This window comes from Aspergillus pseudodeflectus (genome assembly GCF_044049435.1).
Source record: "Aspergillus pseudodeflectus strain CBS 756.74 chromosome Unknown BJX68scaffold_34, whole genome shotgun sequence".
Lineage (NCBI taxonomy): Eukaryota > Fungi > Ascomycota > Eurotiomycetes > Eurotiales > Aspergillaceae > Aspergillus > Aspergillus pseudodeflectus.
This window is the reverse complement of record NW_027263810.1, coordinates 276,065-292,344: the sequence shown is the minus strand read 5'-3', so window position 1 is coordinate 292,344 and position 16,280 is coordinate 276,065. Positions and strand designations below refer to the sequence as shown.

At 51.3% G+C, this 16,280-nt stretch overlaps 8 protein-coding genes across 8 annotated transcripts; 4 read left to right on the top strand and 4 right to left on the bottom strand.

Annotated features, from left to right (window-relative positions):
* Window positions 1-792: 792 nt before the first annotated feature.
* On the bottom strand, window positions 793-1,306 carry BJX68DRAFT_129360 (uncharacterized protein). Its single transcript, XM_071036270.1, has 2 exons — window positions 1,036-1,306; window positions 793-941 (listed from the first exon to the last, which is right to left on the bottom strand). Exons 1-2 carry the CDS (start codon window positions 1,220-1,222, stop codon window positions 826-828), a joined length of 303 nt encoding a protein of 100 aa, XP_070896992.1. The 5' UTR covers window positions 1,223-1,306; the 3' UTR covers window positions 793-825.
* A 984-nt stretch (window positions 1,307-2,290) lies between these two features.
* BJX68DRAFT_129345 (lytic polysaccharide monooxygenase AA11 family protein) lies at window positions 2,291-3,956 on the top strand. Its single transcript, XM_071036269.1, has 2 exons — window positions 2,291-2,355; window positions 2,454-3,956. The coding sequence occupies exon 2, from the start codon at window positions 2,590-2,592 to the stop codon at window positions 3,832-3,834; it is 1,245 nt and encodes a 414-aa protein (XP_070896991.1). The 5' UTR covers window positions 2,291-2,355; window positions 2,454-2,589; the 3' UTR covers window positions 3,835-3,956.
* Window positions 3,957-5,839: 1,883 nt separating this feature from the next.
* Window positions 5,840-7,015, bottom strand: BJX68DRAFT_241469 (uncharacterized protein). The gene is made up of 3 exons (XM_071040843.1): window positions 6,956-7,015; window positions 6,650-6,899; window positions 5,840-6,533 (listed from the first exon to the last, which is right to left on the bottom strand). The coding sequence occupies exons 1-3, from the start codon at window positions 7,003-7,005 to the stop codon at window positions 5,886-5,888; spliced, it is 948 nt and encodes a 315-aa protein (XP_070896990.1). The 5' UTR covers window positions 7,006-7,015; the 3' UTR covers window positions 5,840-5,885.
* A 1,066-nt stretch (window positions 7,016-8,081) lies between these two features.
* On the top strand, window positions 8,082-9,377 carry BJX68DRAFT_268916 (uncharacterized protein; the record flags this gene model as incomplete). The annotated part of the gene is made up of 4 exons (XM_071046217.1): window positions 8,082-8,678; window positions 8,752-8,862; window positions 8,945-9,193; window positions 9,363-9,377. 4 exons carry the CDS (start codon window positions 8,082-8,084, stop codon window positions 9,375-9,377), a joined length of 972 nt encoding a protein of 323 aa, XP_070896989.1.
* A 1,423-nt stretch (window positions 9,378-10,800) lies between these two features.
* Window positions 10,801-11,271, top strand: BJX68DRAFT_241466 (uncharacterized protein). Its single transcript, XM_071040842.1, has one exon. The coding sequence runs from the start codon at window positions 10,914-10,916 to the stop codon at window positions 11,211-11,213; it is 300 nt and encodes a 99-aa protein (XP_070896988.1). The 5' UTR covers window positions 10,801-10,913; the 3' UTR covers window positions 11,214-11,271.
* Window positions 11,272-11,515: 244 nt separating this feature from the next.
* Window positions 11,516-13,120, bottom strand: BJX68DRAFT_241465 (uncharacterized protein). The gene is made up of 4 exons (XM_071040841.1): window positions 12,668-13,120; window positions 12,557-12,591; window positions 12,231-12,502; window positions 11,516-12,154 (listed from the first exon to the last, which is right to left on the bottom strand). The coding sequence occupies exons 1-4, from the start codon at window positions 12,978-12,980 to the stop codon at window positions 11,560-11,562; spliced, it is 1,215 nt and encodes a 404-aa protein (XP_070896987.1). The 5' UTR covers window positions 12,981-13,120; the 3' UTR covers window positions 11,516-11,559.
* A 711-nt stretch (window positions 13,121-13,831) lies between these two features.
* On the top strand, window positions 13,832-14,803 carry BJX68DRAFT_268913 (undecaprenyl diphosphate synthase family protein; the record flags this gene model as incomplete). Its single annotated transcript, XM_071046216.1, has 2 exons — window positions 13,832-13,915; window positions 14,015-14,803. The coding sequence occupies 2 exons, from the start codon at window positions 13,832-13,834 to the stop codon at window positions 14,801-14,803; spliced, it is 873 nt and encodes a 290-aa protein (XP_070896986.1).
* Window positions 14,804-14,935: 132 nt separating this feature from the next.
* On the bottom strand, window positions 14,936-15,535 carry BJX68DRAFT_268912 (uncharacterized protein; the record flags this gene model as incomplete). The annotated part of the gene is made up of 1 exon (XM_071046215.1): window positions 14,936-15,535. The coding sequence occupies one exon, from the start codon at window positions 15,533-15,535 to the stop codon at window positions 14,936-14,938; it is 600 nt and encodes a 199-aa protein (XP_070896985.1).
* Window positions 15,536-16,280: the final 745 nt, after the last annotated feature.

The window sequence follows — 16,280 nt, the reverse complement described above, 5'->3', positions numbered from 1 at the left end:
GTCAAGAATTGCGAGGACCAGTCGGCTGCCTCACACGGCCCATTTTGCTGATGATGAAAGAGTGTTCAGGGCATTCTCGGGCACTCATGCACTGGTTGCGAGAGCTCACTGACGGGGAAATAAACAATAATGGTGATGGCTTGCTTGACATAATTTCCCTGGGCAGAAAGGAGGGAAAAAACCTTATCTGCTCTGCTTGCCAAGCACATGTCACAAGCGAATTCCGTGGCTGTCAGTGTGAGGTCTCGCTCCCGGCTCGCTCATCGCATCAACGCGGGGATGCCTCTATCTGAAACGTCAAGTCCCCATAGAGTTCGCTTATTCTTGAGCGGCCCACTACTGAGACTGCAAGCGATGCCTGGAAGCTTCTTAAAAGATTGTCGAAGAAAATCTTGAAACGCGTTTTTGAGCAATCTTACCGGTGGTTTGGTGCTGAAGGAGTTGAAAGAACCGATGGACATGATATGAAGGGGAGAAGATTGGAACGTGGGCGTAACCGAACCGGTTCCAAAAATTGGGCATGGATCATCGGATGCGGAACCGTCATCAGAACCGTGGTTCATTGATCAACCCTTGATGTTGTCGCGAGCAAAACAGTGGAAATGGGGAAGTCAGGCACATCTCGAGAGTCAGGAACAAGGTTCGAATTTACCGCCCTTGACTCCCAACCTCAACCTTATTCCTTTGACAGGGCAAATGAGGATAATGTGCTTTGTGCAGATTAATGATTGGTGTACCTGCCAAATACGAGGGCGGTAAAAAGTACATGTGGACTGGTCTCGTTCGCCACTGAAGTTTGCCGAGTCGCGTTGCGCTGAAAGAGGCTCAGACTGTCAATGATACCGATTCAGCCACACTTTGTCGGCTGAAATTAGGATTGAGTAAGAGAAATATCGGGGGACGCGATGAAACTGATCGCTCGCTCGGTTGGCCGAACATTTCTTGCGAGAGTCAAAATTCTCGGACGTAAAGCTTCTGTTGTAGTAGGAGTAGACGGAGTTCTCCGCCAGAAAAATGATTGACAGAAAAACCCACCAGTCTGAAACAGATCTCCAGTCCGAAAAAATTGATCATCTTGATGAGACCCCACGGCAAGCATGATCATGTCAGTGGCTGAGTTCTTTGACGATAGCCGCCCCACGTGAGGCGGTCGGCGGCGATGCATCCTTCGAGCATTTGCTTTCTGGAATCCGATTGAAGCTGGAAGGATGATCGAGTCCATGAGTGGTGTGATGTCCCAAGGCGATTGCCTTTGTCTTGCTCAAGCCTTCTCTCCTTTCATTTCACCTTCGTACTCATTGTGGAATAGATGTGATGAATACACGTAACATCGGACATGGAGAACAGCGATTTATCACCTTGAGAGATGTGATAATCTCGCTTCATGAGGATTAATACGAGATAATATATCCAACCAGGGACGAGGATATGATTCCTCGACGGTGGTCCCTGCCGAATGTAACTGAGGAGCTGACTTCCAAGATGCGAGGCGTCTTGACCAAAGTTTCCCGCCTCAATCAAGGGGAATTTCGACCTGAATGCGCATGCCAGGGAGCTGATTGGTGACATGTCAGCCGTTGCCCCAGCCAATATGGTTGCAAAAAGAGGGTGCTGAACCAGGCACTTGGAGCCTTGGGTCGGATGGTGCGACAGGCCAAGTCTGAGAGACAAAGCATCCCACGCGGAGAATTTCTACTCGTCATACATGCCAGTACATCTTTACCCGAGGATTTTGTGCTGAAACCCTGCACTTTACTGGGTAATTACGGTATCGGCTTTTCCTGGTTGGTCGGGTTTCTTCACAAGCAGTGGGCCGTTGAGAATCTCGGTATTCGGTCTAGCACCAAATGCAGCTTAGCGAGTATCAACAGGAGTCGAATAGCAACCTCAACCTCTGTCTTTTACTGCACTGGAGGCGATGGATCGTGGTGGACCTGCGATACGGGTTGTTTCATCGCAAGCGGAACGCATCCATTCGCGATGCACCTCAGGGTCCCTGATGGCGCACGACTTTCCCCGTCACCCCACTTGATGCCCCCTTCGTCGGCTAGAGTTTGGGTCTGTGTGCCCAGGTGGTGGTGGTGGTAGGGAACTGCCTGATATAAGACCCCCCTCAATGCCAATGCTGTGACCTCTTTCTCTCTCTCTTCCCATCACGCTGGACCGGTTCGATCTTTTCAACCAGACTTTTTCGACAGTTGCACAGGCTAGTCCTGTTACATTCCTTTCCAAAACTTTTGGTGTTTTCTGCCTGTGGCATACACCGACATTCCTTTCCGGACCACGAAAAGCAACAAAGAGATTCTGTCTTGTATACTCAGCGGATTCTATCTATCCTTCTGCTCTAGCACTAAGGTACAGCCTAGTTTGACGTCCTTGGCAACACACTTGTGTGCTCCTTTCAGCATGATATAGTTGCATCTTAACCTCGGACTTTACTAACGAACATGCAGACACTCTTGACTTCTTCGTGCCCATCAATCCGATATATATATTCTGATACGTCTGGTACGATCAGGATACTGTCCACTCTTTCAAAACTGTCCAACTGTCCTTGAATTCATCGAAATCGTCCAAAATCCCTTCACAATGTTCGGCAAATCCAACGTCGTTGCAGCTACCTTGCTCGGTGCCTCCCTTGTCAGGGCCCACATGCTTCTGGTCGACCCCGTTCCCTACAACTTCAAGTCGTGGGATAACTCCCCGCTCCTGGAAGACGGAAGCAACTTCCCTTGCAAGGAAACCGACTACACTGTCACCGAGGAGAATATCTTGGCAAAGGGTCAGACCCACTCCTTAACGTTTCAGGGTAGTGCCACCCATGGTGGTGGTTCGTGCCAAATCAGTATCACCTCGGATCGTGCTCCTACCAAGGACACCCAATGGAGCGTCATCAAGTCGATTGAGGGAGGATGCATGGACCCCAATGAAGGTGCGACCAACGTTGGTGACAACGCTGCCATGAAGAGCACGTTCTCCCCCTCGTTCACCATTCCCGACAGCTTCGCCGATGGCCAATATACACTGGCCTGGACTTGGTTCAACCGAATTGGAAACCGCGAGATGTACATGAACTGTGCGCCTATCACCATCACTGGTGGTTCGACGAAGAGATCCGAGGTCTCTGCTCTGGAGAAGCGCGAGGAATTCCCTCCCCTGTTCATCGCCAACATCAACGGCTGCAAGACCAAGGAGACCAAGTCGCCCCGCTTCCCTAATCCCGGTAACGTCGAGTCTTTCAACGAGGTGAACCTCATCGGTGAGGGTGACAATGTCTGCAACGAGGGTGAGCCAACATGGGGCGATGCTGGTTACAGCAGTGGTGGCGGCTCCGCCCCTGAACCCACTCTTACCGAGCCCGCTACCACTGAGCCTGCCACGACTTCCACGCCGGTTGCCGCTCCCACGGAGGATCCCACTTCCTCTGTCAGTGTCGGCCTCACAATTGGTGCTCCCGTTCCAGACTTCACTGCCGCTCCCGTGCCCACTACCCTGACTGCTCTACCGAGCCCAGTCATGCCCACTTCATCGGTCGTCGAGTCCGTCGCTCCTGCACCCACCGCTGCACCTAGCACCCCTCCCACTTCCACTGAGGGAGCTCTCTCTGGACCCTGCACAGAGGACGGTGTCTGGCACTGCATCGGCGGCTCCTCCTTCCAGCGCTGCGCGAGCGGCGCTTGGACTCCAGTCCAGCCCCTGGCCATGGGTACCGAGTGCACCCCCGGCCAGACCAAGGACTTCACCGTCAAGGCAATCGAGATCAAATCTCGCATGCTCAAGGAGAAGCGCTCCCGCCGGCGCTTGCACGGCCACGTCCACGCGTACTCCGAGTAAACAATCCACCATCCGCTGGTTCGGATGGCACGTTGTACAGCTCACGTGTGCTTCCATTCGTTTCCACTTGCACTTCGTTCCGCATGATTGGACCTTGTATTTACACCCTGATTTTTCGTTCTCCTGTATTTAACAACAACATTTTCTGGCGACGGCGGGTTTGAGTTAGCAAAATCTCGAATACACGGCATTGGGCGCTAGATACCACATCTTCATGGTTATCCTCCCTTTTTGGGTTCTCTGATTATGTATGCAAGATGGAACTGCATGAAATTATAGAGTGACATTTGTCATTGTTGTACAAACACTGCTTGTCCTTAGAATATCCTTCGTACTCCGGGTTACACTTCCTAGTACGACGAGCTCTGGCGTTGACAACTCGAGTGGTTCCGTCCGTGGAATTTACGAGATCGATCGCCAAGTTGCTACAAAGGAGGCCCTCTCCCACTTGGCACTGTGAGTCATCCGCCATGGACAATGGCCTATTGATCCGAAACCCAAGTGGCGTCTAGCCCTCAACACACTGAGACACCGCAGGATGCTCCCATCCGCGGAACGTCACTCCAACTCAGATCTCAGATCACAATACACAGAGCCCAGCGGCTAAGCAAGACAAATTGGCATCCCTCGTCACACAGAGCACTACTGTACCTTCCGTCTTCCATCCACCATTCGCTTCCCCTTCCCTTGCTACCCGATCCTAGGTCTGCAGCACGTCTCACCAAGTTTCACAAAACGCAGCCGCATGCGATGCTGCCAAATCGTCAGGAAAAGCATACAATCATCTGACGAATTTAACCGCCGACAAACGACACTGGAACCAATAATATCCCCACCTCCAAGAATAACCATTCTCATGCAGGTCGACGTCCAGGGTCGGAGGAAGTGCCGACAGGGCGTTGACTTGGCGTTGGGGGTTGCCCCCTCACCTCCCACACTAAACGTCATGTCGCGGGATGCAGGTGTCGGCGCTTAGAAGATGCATCCCTGAAGATGTCAGACAATGCCATTCTCTGGTTCTAAATGCTGATTGATTGGTTCGGGGAATTTATGAAACGTATTTCCCTGCATGTTTTACTCTTCAGCGACAGGGTCCGATCCAATGATGATTGAAAACGAGCCGTGACCTTGGAGTGGTCTTACTCCGCACGCAACTTGGAGTGCGTGCAGGCGATGGGTCATCCAGACTTCAGAAACCCTTTAATTGCTTGAGTCATACGGCATCTCGTTTAAGCGCTAGGTTTTTCGTGAGAATTATCGTTCACCCTATTGAATGTATTTGAGATATCCTCAGGACATGTGGCCCACGGGCCATTGGTAATGCTCTAATACTCAAGAAAACAAATAATTTTATTGGTAGAGCACTAGTTATATGACAGAATGGTGAGCCTACGCCCTAGGGCTACTTGAGTTATGCTCTATAATTAGATGTGTCCTATGTTGCAACGACTAGCAACGTTTCAGTAGAGACCACAAGTTCAACAAAAAGTAGTTGTACTTGTAGAAAGAGCGTATCATATCATTCAATTTGCTGTAATAGTGTTCACGTTTCCGAAGTCTACATTATCAGAAAATCGAGAGCAATGCACGATGCATACACCTCGCTGTAGCTTTCTTCCTCTAGCCTGATAGGTTGGGTATTGCAATGAAACGACAATCCGGCGAAACACTTAGTGACCGGTTCTGTTGTAAAGGTCGCGGCGGACTCGACTGTGGCAACGAGACCGGCTTATTCCCTTTAGCGAATCGAGGTAGGTTGTGCAGAGGACCCTGGAACATTGTACCACCCTAGATAACTGCCACAAAGGATGAGGTGAATCGTTGCCAGCTCCACCAAGGGAGAAAAATTGAAACAAGAGGAAATGGGGCAAACATAGAGCTGTAGGGAGCATCATCTGCTCACTGGGATACTGGAAGAAGGTAATTGGCCAAGATTGACCAAGACTGATATTGCCTGCGTGACTTCTGCACTCAGAGCTCACCCAAAGGGTCTGGTTCACTAAACGCAGGCCTTTCAGAGCTATGGGAGAGGGGAAAGTATGTACATGCCCTTATATTTTCTGGCCCCCACCCTCTGGGAATCGAATGTCGCCACTAATGAGCCCATAGAGCGAGCCCGTATTATTCATGATGCCAGTATGCCTAATATAATGGCTTATATTCCAATCCGCTGGCTTGGGCACGCCCTCGGTCCACCTCCGTATGCTCTGGCAAAGGACTTTATACCCGATCGAGTTCCCATCGGGGAACTTCGTCATGGAAACCTGGTCCCCAGGAACAATCGTGCCGTCGTAATCGTCCGGGACGGCGTAATCGTGCTCGACGATCATCGCGGCGTTCCCATCGCGGTCTTCCGTTGCGTTTCTCGGGAGCAGGAAAGCGACTCTCAGGGAAAAGTCGTCGTCGTCGTCGTCACGCGAGCCCTTGACCGCGTCGAAGTTTTTGATAATTCTTTGGGCGTTTGTAGATTGCGCTGCTGCAGAGTCCGCTGTGATGACTCGGGGGTTCGTGGCGCTGAAGAATGCATGGTATGCTCGGATGATGCCCTCCCATGACTCGTCCTGTCCGTCTCCAAATGGCGTGCTGAGGAAGATGATCCCCTTGATGAGGAACTCGATGTCCCACATGGAAACAGACGCGAGCTGGGCGCATATCAGACCTCCTAGGCCATGTGCGATGAAGATAACCGGCCGATTTTTCTATGCGCGTAGACAGGCCATGAGCATATGAACCAGTAGAATCAAGAAGACGGCCACGTGAGCTCCTCGCACCGCCTCGAAAGAAGGATCTATTCATAGAGGCCTGGAAGACTCACGGATTCAGGTAATTCCCGCAGTCGAGTTAGGGCATCGCGTAGCTCAAGAGTATGACGACCAGGTGTGGTTGTCGGATCATGATCGCCTGCGTCGGGGAAGAAGTACGTGAAACGGGCGGGATAAGAAAAGACCAAGATCCGCGCATTGGGAAAGTCTTTTGGGAGGAGATCTCGAGGCCAGAATAGATTTGTAGGCTCATATGTCCATGTGCTTTGACTGTCCCCTTCGAGTCCGTGAACTAGGACGATACTTGTTATCGGTTAGCTTTTTGGGTCATTTGTTCCGTGATAGGGGAAATTGCGTACTCCAAGTCTGCTGCTGTACCGGGGTCATGAATTACATCGAGTGAAGCCATTGTGAGAAATATGCATTTAGCTGATAATAAATTGCGGGTGGGGCGAGGGGAAAGCCTGATAAATGATGGCAAGGCTGGCTGGCTGGCTGTCAGCTGACTCCTGAGACACGTCAGCACGAGAAGCTTGCAGCAGGTAAGATGGCAATGACAGGGTCTCAAGGGAATGAAGCCTATAGAGACCCGAGAAATGATGTAAGCCGCACGGAACCTCGTAAAAAGGAGCCTGTTCCCCTACGAGCTCTCACGGCAATTATTACCCCACAAACCGGCCATAATCAGGTGAAATTAGCCTCCCCTACCCACTTATAAGACCTAACCCTTGGTTGTACTCATCGCCTAAGCTGCGAAGTGACTCTGGCATGTCAGATATGGATCCTGAAATTCTCTCTGGATATGCGAGAGCTGAGCTCCTGGACTATTGTACATACAAGCCAGCGACTGTGAACTTTCTTAGAATCGACTTCTATGCTGTAAGTCTATTCTTCACTTATGGGCCACGACATCTGATAAAGGGATTCTAGAAACGAGCTACCGTTGACCTGGATAGTGTGAATGATCAGGAGTTAGGAGAGAGCCTAAAAAGTGTAAGACAATCTGAATCAGGAAGCTAATGAATGTATCAGATCTGACATACTATGTTTTAGGCAGCTGATCTACCGGAGCGAGCAACAGGAGGTCTTCGCTTAATGTGAAATGAGTCTCGAAGCCCATATGGATATAGCGGCTGAGATTAACGTGATAAAAACAGATTTGGACCAGCGAATAAGCCATTCCCCCCGTCAATAATCCCGACGGTCAACTTTCCTGTCCGAGGAAATGAATACGCCTCTTCGAGCACGACAACCGTTCCGTTCTCGCAAAAAAGATACCAGCACCTACTGCGCGCGTTTCGTCTTCCAGCCGCGACGACATGGAATCTCCTGACTCAAGTATCCCACTTCCAAGAGCACCAACTGAGGGATCCATCTTTGACCGGTACACTACTAATACCTCTCATTTCATCTTTGACCCGGCAGCGCTGATCCCGTCACCGACCAGGATATACTATGAGACGATCCACGCGAGGCGTTTCAGCGATGGACGTTGCACTGGCTATCACCTACGACCACAAGAGCGCCGTGGCATATGCACTGCTTCTGGGCTGCACCGAGTCTCAGCAGGCGTTTCTCCATAAACAGCTGACGAGCCTTCCCAAGTTGGCCCGCCACCCTCTTTTGCTGCCGGTGCTCTTCGCCGAATATCAGCACACATTCCTGAATGACCGGAACCTATACCTCTGGAAGGGATTGCTCGAAGTCGAAACCACGAGCGGCAGAACAGGGGCGCCGCTAATACGGGCGTCTACCAACCCACACGAAGAAGGGCAAATGCCTTCATGGCCCACTGCCGAGACTTTCAGGAAGACGGATGTCACCAACGAGGTCCTTGGGATTATCCAGATTGCCACATATTGGGAAACACACTGCGAGACTCTGGATGTTGTGATTGATTGTATCCAGAGCAGTCTAGATGCTCTCAATAACCACGAAGCCGGGAGTGCACCAGCACCTGACAGTATCCAAGAAACAGGGCGCATTCTATCTGCATCAATACAATTCACGAAGCGCAAGTCCCAGGTGCTGCTGTCCGATTTCCGGTTCATTGAGAAAAGAGCTCAAGCGCAAATGACCGCTGTACGTGAGACCACCCAACTCCCAGCTAACACCCAAGTAAGTGTCTTCAAGTAACGAAGATAATGTCGAGCAGGTCTACAACCACACAGCGCAACAGATCGCCACAGCCTCGAAACGTGATACGTCCGCGATGAAGGCAATTGCCCTGTTGACCATGTTCTTTCTCCCGCCGACATTTGCAGCAGTAAGCAAAAATTCCTGCCCAAGGCCATATCTATGACCAGTCCACTAATGCAACTCGTGTCGGAATGCTCACAACTATCTAGACATTTCTCGCAATGCCCGTCTTCGACTTCACTGCCCCAGCCGGTCACTCTATAGCGCGGGGAACATTTTGGGTATACTGGGCAATCACCGCCCCGCTGACCTTCTTTGTTCTCGCGATGTATTTTGCTTATTCCTGGTATACCGAGCGAAGACTTGATTTGGAAGATACTAGTAGCGGCAGACGCGCGTCTGAGTTCACAAATGGGGCACCACCGGTTACTGGGACCCGACGGGGTAGTCCGAGTGAGGTACGAGAGGGGGCTGGGATGAGGCATCTCAGGAGGAGGTTCCAGAGGTTTCATGGGGACAGGGATGATGTGGAGGTGGCTACTGTCAGAAGCACAGGAAAGGAATAGTACTGTCCACAGGGTTATTTACATTCGAGATACTTTGCTCATCCTGTCTTATGCCATTCAGACCGGTACTGTCTGAGCTAGATCATCTTGTCTCGGCAGTGGAGATTGCCGAGCATAGTTGCAACGTGAATCCACAAGTCTCATGGGCTCCGCCGATAGTAAGCCTGACCCTCATGTACCAGCTCAACCCTGGCGTTCCAACTCAACGCTTGTTTATTCGCCAACTCAGAGCTGCAGTGCAACAACAAGCATTCAAGCCCAGACTCGCGATCGCAGCCAGTGGTTCCCAACCATGATTCTTCCAAAGGTCTGCTTGGTAGTAAATTTCTGTTTCTTTGGTGGGTTTGTTCTGCAGCCTGTACTAAAACCATGGCCCTGAGCCCTCTTTCATACCATGTGGCTACCATATGCCAACTTCTCCCCAAAGCTACCTAAATGCGTACAAAAGATACGAATGTGCTCCACCTTTTTAAAACCACACCACGATCTAAACCCAGAAACCAACTCCCAAATGTAGGGTCAATCTCTGCTATATCCATGATAGGCAATCCCATCTCGTCATCCCCATTCCCCGCCCCTTGCACAACCTCAGGTCTCATCGCTCTACCTGGTATAGTAACCACAGCACTGCCGGTTTGGGGTGTCAGGCCAGCAGTTTGAATAGTTTCGTCTAACAAGGCAAGTCAGTGTCAAAACATTGCAGAGCAGGTCTTCCAGCAGCTACGCCGAAGTTTAAAATATATGGAAGGTAGCTGCTGCCGAAGAATGACAAAGGGACGGATAGTGCTCGCAGGGATTGAGGGTTATGCTTCAATCCCACGGAGGGCAATTAACTCTTGCGGTCGCAGGCCGTTCAATCCAAAAGTCTTCTTTCTAGAAACTATTTGCGCTGCTGCCAACAGTCGGGATCATAAGGGGTTTCCGTAAGCCCTGAGGTTGAGGCTCGGTTCACGGAGCGTCCAGGAGTATGACTACGTCGCACGAGCCATGCAGTCATTTTAGGGGGGGAAATCTCCGAATCCCTCCCCGTCATCTGTATGCTAGCTCGGCGGCTTCTTCGGGTAATATGCAGCGACCCTACAACAATTGGCCGTGTCTCACTCCAAATATGTCGAGTGACAGGCAATGCACTTGGCGAGTCCATCTGAGCCCCATACTACCCCAAGATCTTTAAAGTAATTAGTCCCGTGAGATCGGGCCTAAAATAAGGCTGCCAATTCAAAGGACGCTAAGACCTTGGTGTTCTGATCTCCTCTTTGTTGATTCGTCGAGTCAGAGCTGCAGTAGGACAAGATCTACAGATCGACGTAAGGCACCCTGGCATTGGCATAAGCTCGCAAGTGCGGTCTGTAAGGCTCAGCCACGATCGATGCTTGCGAGAGGTCTAATATTAGCTTTTCTTTGACGTGTTGTTTCACAGTGCATGAATGAAGTGTTCGACGGAGGAATATATAAGGCCTCGACTTTCCCTGCATACAGTATTTCTCTCTTCGATTCATCAGCAGCACACTTTACAAACTACACACGAATACATTAATTTACCGCCTTCCCAATACCAAAACCAATTGAGCCAAAGCGAATAATCTCCGAAAGCAAACAACACAATCTCAAAATGAAAACCACCATGATCTCCTCGATTGTCGCGACAACCCTCGCCGCCCTCCCTCTCGCCAACGCCTGGACAATCAACGCCTGCGGCCAAACCTTCACGGGCACGGGCACAGGCACCTGCACGAGGGTTTCCTGCGCCGCGGGCGAAATCGTTGATTTTAATGCCGGTTCCCCGGGCCGCGCCATCGAGTTCTCGCTCTACGCCGATGGCATCTGCAGAGACGAAATCACCCACTTTGCTTCCGATGAGTTCGGTTATGTTCTGCCGAGGAACTTGCGGTCTTTCTTGGTTCTCACCTAGGTGGTTTGTGGGCTTGGCTGATGGGGGAATTTTCTGTTGAGGGGGATGGGATCAGGGAGGGGAAGGGAGCGGATGGTGGGTGGATGCAAGGGGGAAAGTCTGTATAGGGTACTTGCGGTCAGAGTCGCGGGTTTGTCGTCTGATAACGTTTTGTACAGCTTGGAAATGAGCTGCTAATCTCTCGATTTGTTGTCGTTCATCACTATAGTGCTGATTATATAATCCATGAATGTAGTTAGGGCTATTCGTGGCTACGGTTGTATACCTGGCGAGAAACAGAGCCAAGCAGATAGAAAGCTCATCCCTGCACGAGGAGTAGTCGTATACTGGTACCGACTTTTCATTCCTAGAACCTGAATCGATACGAAGAGGAAAACGCCCCTTGCGCCAGAAACACCAACACCGCAATCAGAATCCAGAAACCCAAAACGAAGCCAGATCCAGATCTTCGCCGTATCCACGACAGCTGCTCGTAGTTGGTCCCTATAAGCCCCGCTCTTTTCGCATTTTCAGTTCTCGTCGCATTGCGCTGGTACCGAGGCGTACACGAGGCCCAAACATGAAGACCCCCAGTTGCCAATCGGATCATCTCGACATACCGTCGGACATTATCCGGCACAGTCGTGTTTTCAGAGAACGTCTTGAACTTATCGCTGTGCTCCTCCTCCGCGGCTACGATCTTCCGTTGGAGAATTGCCAGTGCCTCCTCCTTGGATATGCCGTGTTCAGCCATGAGCAGAGGGACGCCTTTCGTTGGCAACGAAGATGATAAACTAGACGTGGTTCCGACATTCTGTTCTTCCACCACTTCGACGTAGCTGAAATACTCAAGGGCAAGAGTTTGTGCAACGCGAAGCGGCGCAAGAACATCTTCTGCACATGCAAGCTCAGCGGAGGTAGGTCGGGGATCCACCTCGAGGAGGAGCGTCGTCTCCAGGGCTCTAATAAAATTCGTGAGTCAACTGGCACACTATGGCTCCTCTAGCCCAAAGCAAATAAGCGGAAGAAATAACTTACTTCCCCTTGGTCTGCTGGCTCAGGAAGTACAGGTCAAACATCGTGGGTTCACACGCATCCTGTTGATTCAGCCAAATCGCTTTAACAACAACGGATGCGGAATCAAGAGCAGCTTGCAGGCTGTCCTCGTAGACTTCCATCAACTCGGATGCGAGGGAGAGCTGAATGCGCTTGTATGCAGGGTTGGGAGATAACATTGCGGCCAAGGTGTCCGCTGCCTCTGGTTCTGAAGGGGCCTGTGATTGCGGGTTTGATTCGGGAGTTAAGATTGGCTTGACCGGCTTAGTCTTTGAAATTAGATAATTATTTTGAGGACCTTTACGTACCTTGGCTATTGACTCGTTTCCCGGCTGCACAATCTCTGCTCGCAGTCAGTTACTGAGTGGTCCGCGGCATACCACATCTACACCAAACAGAATCTGGCAGGATACACATACCATGGTGTATCTGAGCATAATCAAACACCTTTGCCATAAAGACGAGTAGTTCTGGTCGACATTCCGGGTGTACCAGGGACGCCAAGTGGCCGATGGGACTAGACGAGCTGAGATTCTCCCAATTGATCGTGGATTGCTTGCTCAAAGGTGACTGCTGCGAAGCATCTATCCAAGCTTTCACGAATTGAAAACTACTCTTTCGCGCCTGCTGGTCGTGTCGGTTGATCCGGACGGGGAGCGTGGTGAATGCCGCTGGTGCAAGCCGGGCCAGCTCATCTGGACTGAGAGGCGAGGAGCATTGGGATTTTTCCATTGGTAGTGCTGTGCTGTATCTGGAAGAAGAATTGTGTCAAAGTCAATAGAAAGTTGGAAAAGGTTCCGCTGTCGCAGTACGAAGTACTATGTACGAATTGTTCCGTTCGTTTCTGCTGACTGTCTCGAAGAAGATCGGCCGAGTTCCGAGCTGATGGGGGTGATCATTGATCTGGTCGGATTTTTCAGCCAGCCAGCGATAAGCACATGGAGACTAGCATATCTTTGAACTGGCTCTGGAGTCTGGACTTGCAAGGTGGAGGATGGTTCTGACACATCACATCACGTTGAACCTAAAGACAATAGTTCGCTCCTTCTGCACTAGCTGCATATGTAGTGTGATAACCCCACACCACAGCTAAGTCAAAATAAGCAAAAGTACACGGCAGGTCACGCTGAATGTTGGAGTGCTCCGTACGCCAATCAAGCCCGACAGAAGTTGGAGACCGACGCAAGAAGCAGATGTGCTCGTGGAAAATCCCTGGACAGGTGTCAGTCGGTGCAGGTCGCAGAAACCGACGCAGTTCACCCAATTAGACACGCCAGCAATAAAATAGTCTCGCGCTCTCCATCCCCTCACATTGCATAGCTTGACATGAGCAGGGAAGTACATTCTGTACTCGTTCTTCTAAGATTTGCGTTTCTCGGATCGTTCTTGCACGACTTGTACATGGACAAGACTTTGAACCTCCATTCCTACAGAGTACGCGCAGTCTCTTTATCATGTCATCGTCAGTACTTTCGCAGGATTCCCGAGAATCGCGCCTCAGAGACCGAATCGAGCGATATACCAAAGAGTTTCTCCTCAACGTCCTCCGTACAGGCCCCATCCCGCAACATGTCGCCTTCATCATGGACGGGAACCGGCGCTACGCAAGGACCAAGAAGATCTCACTTATTGATGGCTATATGCTGGGCGCACAGGTGATGAAAGAGGTATGCATATACTCTTATATATATATATATATATATTCGTCTATCCATGCACGAAAGCCCCCCATTCACAAAGCGCAACTTACTAAAATAAAACAACAGTCAATCGGCAACTGCCTCACCTACGGCATAAGAGCAATAACTGTGTACGTATTCAGCATCGAGAACTTCAAGCGCCCCAAGGCCGAGATTAAGGCCCTTTTGAGCCTCGTCAGAAGCGACATGGACCTCATAGAGCACCTTTGCCAGCATGGCTACAAAGCCCGAGTGCAGTTTCTGGGCCGCCTGGATCTCCTCCCTAAGGATGTGCAGCAATATATGAGGCGTGTCGTGGAGCGGACGAGCCATAATACCAATGCGGTCCTTAACTTCTGCGTGGGATATACCGCGCGCGAAGAGATTGCGACGGCGATGAGGAGGACTGTCGCCGATTGTACTCTTACTCTCGATGGTAGCAGCAACAGCAGCAATGCGAGTACAGGTTCGTGCTCGAGCTCGATCAGTGTGGACTCACTGTCCGAGAACATGTACACGGCTGGCTGCCCGCCGCTGGACATGATTGTGCGGACCTCGGGCGAGCGGCGGCTGAGTGATTTCCTGCTGTGGCAGTGCAACCGGGATAACACTGAGATTGTCACTGTGCGGTGTCTCTGGCCCGAGTTTGGGTTCATTCAGCTGTTTTGGGTGTTTCTTGGGTGGCAGAGAAGGCAGAGGAGGGACAGAAGGGATGGCCCAGCTTTGAGCGGGGAGTCATGTTCCGAGGAGGAGGAGGGTGTCCAGACCGTGCCTCCGAGACAGACGCAGGCTTGGCCTATAGCTGTGTCGTTACTGATTGCAGGACTGCTTTTCGTCTCATGTAGTTATATACTTATGTTGAATAAGTCGATGTGAATATCACAAATGTTCCACCCATCATTCTCAGCCCTAACCCCCCAAGCTTGAGATCAACCGCGCTCGTGCTCTAAATCCCTTCTACTATCTCAACCACCCACTACTAGCAGTATATCCATCTCGGCCTAACGCCTACCTAGCCCCCTGACGCTCCGCCGCAAACTGCCTCGCATACTGCGGAACAAGCACATCAACAACCTCATCCCTCCCAAAGAACTCCACCTGCCTGTTGCAAGCATCGAGAGAGAAAAGTGGCAAAATCCTCAACGCATTCCTAATCGCCACCTGCCACCCATTCCGACGGATACAATCCCCCACAGGCGCGAGCGCCGCCGCGTCCGCCGCACAAACATCGCTCTCAAACGCATCGAGTCCACACCTGGTGCGCGCGAGATCAAAGAGCGCGTCGAGGAGGACGAGGTAGCTCGGGGCGATTTGAGGAGCGCCCATGTTGGCTGTTTCGGCGGTTGCGACGCTCTCGAGGAAGGGGCGGATTAGGGCATTGTAGCTGATGAGGTCCACGGGGAGGGGCTGCGAGTTTGAGGCAGAACAGATTTCGGTGAAGAGGGACGTTACGACGGCGGATGTGTCGGTTGCTTCGAGGACGGTGCGGACGTTGAGGCAGGCCGGGAGGGGAATGAAGGTTTGGCGCAGGTTGAAGTTGAGGGCTGTTGCGGTGGTGGAGAGGAGGAGAAGGGGGGTCAGAGTTGTGGTGAAGATTGGGAAATGCATCTTGGGATGGAGTCAAAGGTAGAGGCAATTAGATCAACTGGTAGAACTGATGATGCTGCTGTCCTTGGGGAAGTTTCAATGGTCCATGCTCTGTATTTCCTACTTGGTATTTATACCTCCAGGCGAGTTCAGACAGCCTCTCTACTACCGACGTGCTACTCCTATCGGGGCCAGTGGATCGCTCTGATCTTGGAACCATGACTACCTTAGTGAGTGGATGGGTCTTGGATCCGATCATTCCGATTCTCCAGAACTCAGGGGCGGTGTGTAGTGTGGTTTTGTCTCGTGAGCTGTCACTGAATCCTTTGAACAGAGGCAAACACCATTCAATGCCCGCGGACCATGTGGCGCTGGATTTTCTTCTTTTGGCGCTGAGTGGCTTGTCAGCCGTAGATGACTTCTGTAGTGGCTGTCCATAGCAAAGGATGCTATGATCGTAGCTTTGGCGTCCAGGGGGTGTTTAAGCACTGATACCTGATGTGACCAATGGATGAATGGGGTAAGCCATCATCAATGCAGAGATCTAATAACCGGCGAGCCCTGGAGAGCGATACCACAGACACGCGATCTGGACCTTGAGGGTGGCTGAGCTGAATCCAACCCCGTAAATAACATCGCACAAACCATTCTTACATGCATGAAACTCAGCGTGAGTAATCTGAGTTCGCCTGCAGTGCGAAGTCACACGACAAACGGCCCGGGCCAGACCCCAAGCGGACGAAGTGGAGGGCATTTCTCAGGGTCC

Excerpts from the sequence above, each read along its gene's own strand:
- BJX68DRAFT_129360 (XM_071036270.1), bottom strand. The coding sequence starts at position 1,222 with ATGGACTCGATCATCCTTCCAGCTTCAATCGGATTCCAGAAAGCAAAT. Across the intron at positions 942-1,035 it reads TGGAGATCTGTTTCAGACTG|AAATGTTCGGCCAACCGAGC; the intron begins GTGGGTTTTTCT and ends GACTCTCGCAAG.
- BJX68DRAFT_129345 (XM_071036269.1), top strand. The coding sequence starts at position 2,590 with ATGTTCGGCAAATCCAACGTCGTTGCAGCTACCTTGCTCGGTGCCTCC.
- BJX68DRAFT_241469 (XM_071040843.1), bottom strand. The coding sequence starts at position 7,005 with ATGGCTTCACTCGATGTAATTCATGACCCCGGTACAGCAGCAGACTTG. Across the intron at positions 6,900-6,955 it reads GGTACAGCAGCAGACTTGGA|TATCGTCCTAGTTCACGGAC; the intron begins GTACGCAATTTC and ends ACCGATAACAAG. Across the intron at positions 6,534-6,649 it reads TGCGGGAATTACCTGAATCC|AAAAATCGGCCGGTTATCTT; the intron begins GTGAGTCTTCCA and ends CTACGCGCATAG.
- BJX68DRAFT_241466 (XM_071040842.1), top strand. The coding sequence starts at position 10,914 with ATGAAAACCACCATGATCTCCTCGATTGTCGCGACAACCCTCGCCGCC.
- BJX68DRAFT_241465 (XM_071040841.1), bottom strand. The coding sequence starts at position 12,980 with ATGGAAAAATCCCAATGCTCCTCGCCTCTCAGTCCAGATGAGCTGGCC. Across the intron at positions 12,503-12,556 it reads GAAACGAGTCAATAGCCAAG|CCAATCTTAACTCCCGAATC; the intron begins GTACGTAAAGGT and ends AAGCCGGTCAAG. Across the intron at positions 12,155-12,230 it reads AGCCAGCAGACCAAGGGGAA|AGCCCTGGAGACGACGCTCC; the intron begins GTAAGTTATTTC and ends GAATTTTATTAG.